Source organism: Urtica dioica, chromosome 1 (genome assembly GCF_054948205.1).
Source record: "Urtica dioica subsp. dioica isolate 48M chromosome 1, U.dioica_male_clone48M_v1_H2, whole genome shotgun sequence".
NCBI classification, from domain to species: domain Eukaryota; kingdom Viridiplantae; phylum Streptophyta; class Magnoliopsida; order Rosales; family Urticaceae; genus Urtica; species Urtica dioica.
The window spans coordinates 17,624,559-17,630,558 of NC_142756.1; the positions used below are offsets into that span (position 1 = coordinate 17,624,559).

At 41.6% G+C, this 6,000-nt stretch overlaps 1 protein-coding gene across 1 annotated transcript; it reads left to right on the forward strand.

Annotated features, from left to right (window-relative positions):
• Window positions 1-4,991: 4,991 nt before the first annotated feature.
• On the forward strand, window positions 4,992-6,000 carry LOC149407615 (uncharacterized). Its single transcript, XM_089621049.1, has 4 exons — window positions 4,992-5,048; window positions 5,116-5,455; window positions 5,538-5,951; window positions 5,996-6,000. The coding sequence occupies exons 1-4, from the start codon at window positions 4,992-4,994 to the stop codon at window positions 5,998-6,000; spliced, it is 816 nt and encodes a 271-aa protein (XP_089477175.1).

A 6,000-nucleotide genomic window follows, 5' to 3' on the forward strand; every position in this document is an offset into this window, starting at 1 on the left:
CCCTTCTTTGGATTATTCACTCTCAACTCATTCAAATGAATATCAACAAATGGCTTGACCTCGGAAACGTTGTGTAGCACATGGAGACTTGCTTGCTCCCATTCTTTTCGGTTGACGATCGAATAAGTACCTATAATGATACAAATACTTAAAAATAATGTTCATATATAATTTAAATAAACAAATAAAGTGTTAAAAAAATACCTTTAGATAGAGGTTTTGAATCAAAATTGGTATTCTTGGGTAACCCAATTTCGTCTGTTTTAGCTAAATACTCAGAACAAAACTCAACCGACTCTTCTGCTATGTAATTTTCAACTATGCTTCCTTCCGGCCTATTGTAGTTCTTCACGTAGCTTTTCAACACTTTCATATAACGTTCGATTGGATACATCCACCGTAAAAATACGGGCCCTCCTAATTTCACTTCACGTACCAAGTGGACGGTTAAGTGGATCATTATGTCGAAAAACGAAGGTGGAAAGATCTTTTCGAGCAAGCACAGAGTTTTCACCAATTCTGACTGCATTAAATCCAATCGAGTTGGATCGATGACCTTCGAGCAAATCGAGTTAAAGAATACACATATCTTTGATATTGCAAACCTCACATCTTTTGGCACAATTCCTCGCAAAGCAAGAGGCAACATTTGTTGTAGCAGCACATGACATTCGTGCGTCTTCATTCCAGTAAGCCTCAAATCTTTCAAAGACACGAACCTCTTATAGTTTGACGAATGACCTTCGGGGACTTTAATAGAAGCAAACCAGTTACACAATTTCTTCTTCTCCTTTCGATCTAGAGTGTACTTTGCCGATGGTAATTTTGTTTTTTTTCCCACCCCCTCCTCGGGATGCAAAATGCTTCTTATATTCATCTCTTTGAGATCCAATCGAGATTGTATTCCGTCTTTCTATTTATTTGGATCATCAAGAAGTGTACCAATAAGCGATTCGCAAACATTTTTCTCGATGTGCATAACATCCAGACAATGCCGGACGTAGTGTGTCTTCCAATAAGGAAGGTCGTAGAAAATCGATTTCTTCTTCCAAGGATTCTCTTTGAACGATTCTTTAGTACTAGCACTCCGCTTTCTTTTCCCAAGCACTTCATTGACGTTTTTAACCATCTCATAGACATCTTCACCAGACAAAATTCTAGGAGGGGGTCGTTCTTCTGAATTTCCATCAAACGCTTGTTTCAATCTTCTATACGAGTGATCTCTTGGTAAGAATCTTCTATGACCCAGAAAAACAGTTTTCTCACCATGCTTCAAACGGATGGAAGATGTGTCTTTCATGCAAATCGGACAACCAATCGAGCATTTCACAGAGTATCCTGACAAGTTTCCATAGGCCGGAAAATCGTTAATAGTCCACATTAACATTGCCCTTAAGTTGAACGAATCTCCACGGTAAGCGTCTTTAACTTCCATCCCTTTCTCCCATAACATCTTCAAATCATCGACCAACGGTGCCAAATAGACATCAATATCATTTCCTGGTTGATTCGGTCCTGAAATCAAAAGCGTTAACATCAAGAACTTTCTCTTCATACATAGCTTTGGAGGGAGATTGTAGTTCACAAGTATAACCGGCCAAACACTGTATTTACTGCTCATCATGCTGAACGGGTTCATTCCATCAGAAGCTAAACCAAGGCGCAAATTTCGAGTATCAACACTGAAATCCTTATACTCTAAATCGAATGATTTCCACTGTGCAGCATCAGCAGGATGTCTCAACATACCATCATCGATACGCTTTTCGGAGTGCCAAACCATGTTCTTCGCGTGTTTGACACTATTAAACATTCGACGAAAGCGCGGCATTGGAGGAATGTACCATAACGACTGAAATATATTTAATGAAAATCAGTAATAAATAATGAATATGAGCTACATGTATTTCCTAATCAAGTGATGAAAATGTACGTACCTTAACTGGAACTCCTTTAACCCCGTTACATGGAATTTTACCCTTCTTCCACCGTGACTCTTTGCACGTCGGACATTCATCTAGATCTTCATACTCGTGTCTATATAAAACACAATCATTTGGGCACGCATGGAATTTCTCGTACTTCATGCCTAATGTACCCAAAGTCTTCTTTGCTTCATACATACTTAAAGGTACTTTATTGTCTTTCGGAAATGCATCTTTCAGTGTTTCCAACAATAGAGTAAAACTAGTGTTTGTCCAACCCCCCGACGCCTTCAAATGAAATAATGTAACTAAAAATGACAACTTCGAATAGCTTGTACACCCTTCATATAATGGTGTCTCCGCATCATTCATCATGGACTCAAACAATTCCGGTCGCTCAACAAAATCGTCCTCCAAATCATTCATCATTCCGCACATATCATCAATATCATCTTCAACATCATCCTCATTTGCCGTAGAACGAAAAACCTCACCATGGTAGAACCATCTTTGATACGAGGTCATTATTCCATATGCAAACAAATGGGTCCGAACGACATCAATCGAAAAATGTCTATGATTTCCACATTTAATACAAGGACAACGAATAGATTTCAAATCTACCATGTTCTCTCTAGCAAAATCACAAAACTCATCTACACCTTTCCGATATATCTCATTCAATCTATTCTCCCACATCCACTTCCTCATATTCATAGAAAAACCCTAATTATACAAAAAATTACCAATTCTAATTAGTAAACTATCAAGAGAACAACAATTAGAAGAAGTTAAAGAAGAACTTACAAGATTTGAATGTGTAGATGAGACTAGTAAACGAGGACGCTCTAGAATGAGTAGAAAAGGTACTGGAAATATTTTTTCGAGTGAGGTTATGAGAGAGTTCAAAGTGAAAAAGACCAGAAATGAGAATTTATATCACCAGTCTCGTGTCACTCGCCGCGGCGAACTTTCTACTTCGCCGCGGCGAGACATTCTACAACGCTTACCATAAGCGTTGTAGAATGTCCTCGCCGCGGCAAAAATATGCGTTCGCCGCGGCGACATATCACGCCGCGGCGAGGTACAAATCCCGCCGCGGCAGGAGTCCTGCGCCGCGGCGGGAACAAGTCGTCGCCGCGACGAAAAACTTACCGAGAGCACCATGTTCCAGACATATACTCTCGCCGCGGCATCATACAATTCCCGCCGCGGCGAATGTATTCCTCGCCGCGGCGGGAATTAGCCTTCGCCGCGGCGAGGCTTCTACAACGCTTACTTAAGCGTTGTAGAAAGGTCTCGCCGCGGCGGAAATTGTATATTGCCGCGGCGAGTACATCTAGGGTTACCTCGCCGCGGCGATGCCACATTTTCGCCGCGACGAGACGTTTCTGGGTAACTCTCGCCGCAGCGAGAATTTGGTTTCGCCGCGGCGAGGATCCTACAACGCTTATTTTAAGCGTTGTAGAATCATCTCGCCGCGGCGAGAAATACACTTCGCCGCGGCGAGATCCTACAACGCTTAGAATAAGCGTTGTAGGAGCGTTAAAAAATCTGAAATTTTCAAATTTTTTTAACTACCCGCGCCCATTCATATCTATACTTAGCGTTTTTTTTCCCTCTCATTTCTCATTCTCATTTCTTCTCATCTCCACTACTATCTTTCTCGTCCTTCTCTCTCTCCGCCCGTCCTTCTCTCTCTCCGCCACTCTCTTGCCGCCCGTCCCTCTCTCTCTCCGCCACGCTCTCTCTCTCGGCCCCTCTCTCTCTCTCCGTCCCTCACTTCGCTGAACTACCGCGCCCTCCCGCGCGTTCTCTCCGACCCTCAACTCCCTCTCCTCGCCGTGCGCCGCGCCCACGCCGCCCTCTCTCACCTCGCCGTGCGCCCACGCCGCCCTCCCTCGCCGCGCGCCCTCACCTTGCTCGTGCCCACCCTCGCCGCGCGCCCTCACCTCGCCTCACCACCTTCTCTTCGCCGCCCTTGTGCTCGTCCAACTCCGGGTAATGTTTTTGAACATTTTTACATGAACTTATTTAGTGTGAATTCGATATTGATTTGAAATTAGGAGATATTGTATTGGATTTGAGTTTATTGAATTGAAGTTTGATATTGATTTGATTTGAGAAATATATTTGATAGTAGATTGAATTGGGATTGAAATTGTGTTTTTGTTTAGAATCGGATTGGATTTGAGTTTATATTGTGATTAGAGTTGAGTTTATATTTGATTTTTGTTACATTTGAGTTGAAATTTTGATAACATTTGAGTTGAAAATTGAAATTATGATTTGAATTTTGTTTATTAGATTCAATGTCGTCCACTACTACTACTTCTAGCGGTAGTGGTAAAAGAAAAATTAGAAGACAACTAGCGCTTAACTCCGATGAACAAGGAAAACGAAGAAACACTCTTATGGGTCGGGTTAATAAGGCTAAAACACTTGGTAAAAAAATCCCGGTACAATTTGATGATAAAGGGCAACCAATCGGTAAAGAGGGTGATGAGTTGTCGAGTTACTTTGGCGTGTTAGCAAGAGAACACGTTCCACTTTCGATGCGTGATTGGAGATGTAAAGACAACGCCCAAATTAAAGAACGGATTTGGAACGAAATGCAAGAAGGATTTACGATTCCTATCGAACAAAAACACGATTGCCTTATGAGAGTCGGAGAAGCCGCAAGGTTATTTCGTCATGAGATATACAACGATCTACTCAAAGACATAATCAACGAACCAATCGCCTTAAAGAGACCGGCTTGTATTTTGAAATACTATACAAGTATCACCGAAGAAGATTGGATAGCATTTGTTGAGTATAGGCGAACCGAAATGTTCAAACAAACATCGGAACATGGGAAATCAAATATCGGAAAAAGTGTGTACAAATCTCGAACGGGCCGAAATGGATATCGAAAGCTTGATCAAGAAAAGGTTAGATTCATTTTTTTCTTTTAGTTATTTCAAATGTTGCAATTATTTTTTAATTTATTATATAATTACTTCTTACTAGCATGACGAAACGGGGGAATGGCCTACGAAAGAGGAACTTTGGATTGACTCGCGAATGAAAGACGTAGATAACTACGAGGATGAGAAAGACAAATTGATGGGAGAAAAAATCGTAAGTTCTTTACCTTTGTTATAACAATTAACCTTGTAATTTTATTTTCAAATAATTTTATGTGTAGAAAACGTTATCCCAACAAGCATCGCAAGGGACATGGTTGCCGGAATCGGGAAAGAGTGTTTTGCAAGAAGCTTTGGGAACGTCGCGAGTTTGCGGTCAATCCAAACACACGTCGCGTTTTAAGTATTTTGTTCCTCCAACGCCCAACGAAGAAGTAATGAAGATGCGTCGGGAAATGAGCGAGTTAAAGTCTTTGGTGATGAAGGCCTTCGGTGGAAATGGTAGCATTAATGTCGAGTCGCCTAGTGTCGAGCAAGTGGAAGGGAATCTCAACGCGAAGGTTGTTGATGATAAAGAGATGGCAAATGTTGAAGAACACGTCAATGAAGCGGTCTCTTTAGGTATGTTTAATTTTTTTTTATCTATTTATTAAAGATAAATGTTTTGGTATTAAGTTATTGATAAAATTCTTGATTCGCTTAGAACACGACGATGTTGATGATCGTCCGAAGATCGATCCTATCATTGTTGATGATCGTCCGAAGATCGATCCTATTGTTGTGGAAAAACCCAATAGTGTTCGTGCTAGTTGCTCTTTGAATCCAACCACGCCGGTGACACCGAGTTCGGATGAAAGCGTCGAGTGTCTTCTTTTCATTGATGACACCGAGTTTGGAGGCACAATTCATGTTGCAAATGGGCGAGCGTACATGAATGGAGGCGTAGTTCATTTCTCACCTTTGGAGGAAGGAAATTTACGCGTGGCCGTTTTGGGGGTTTTGATTAAAAAAGCAAAATTGCCAATTCCCACCGAAGAAGCTCAAACCGTTGAAGATGCTATAGGCGGGTTTGTCTCGTGGCCAAAGAGACTCATGGAAATGGACTCGGGAATAGAGAGTCGCGGTCCGGTTGTCAAACAACTCTCAAAGCTCGGTTTTGAGAGTGA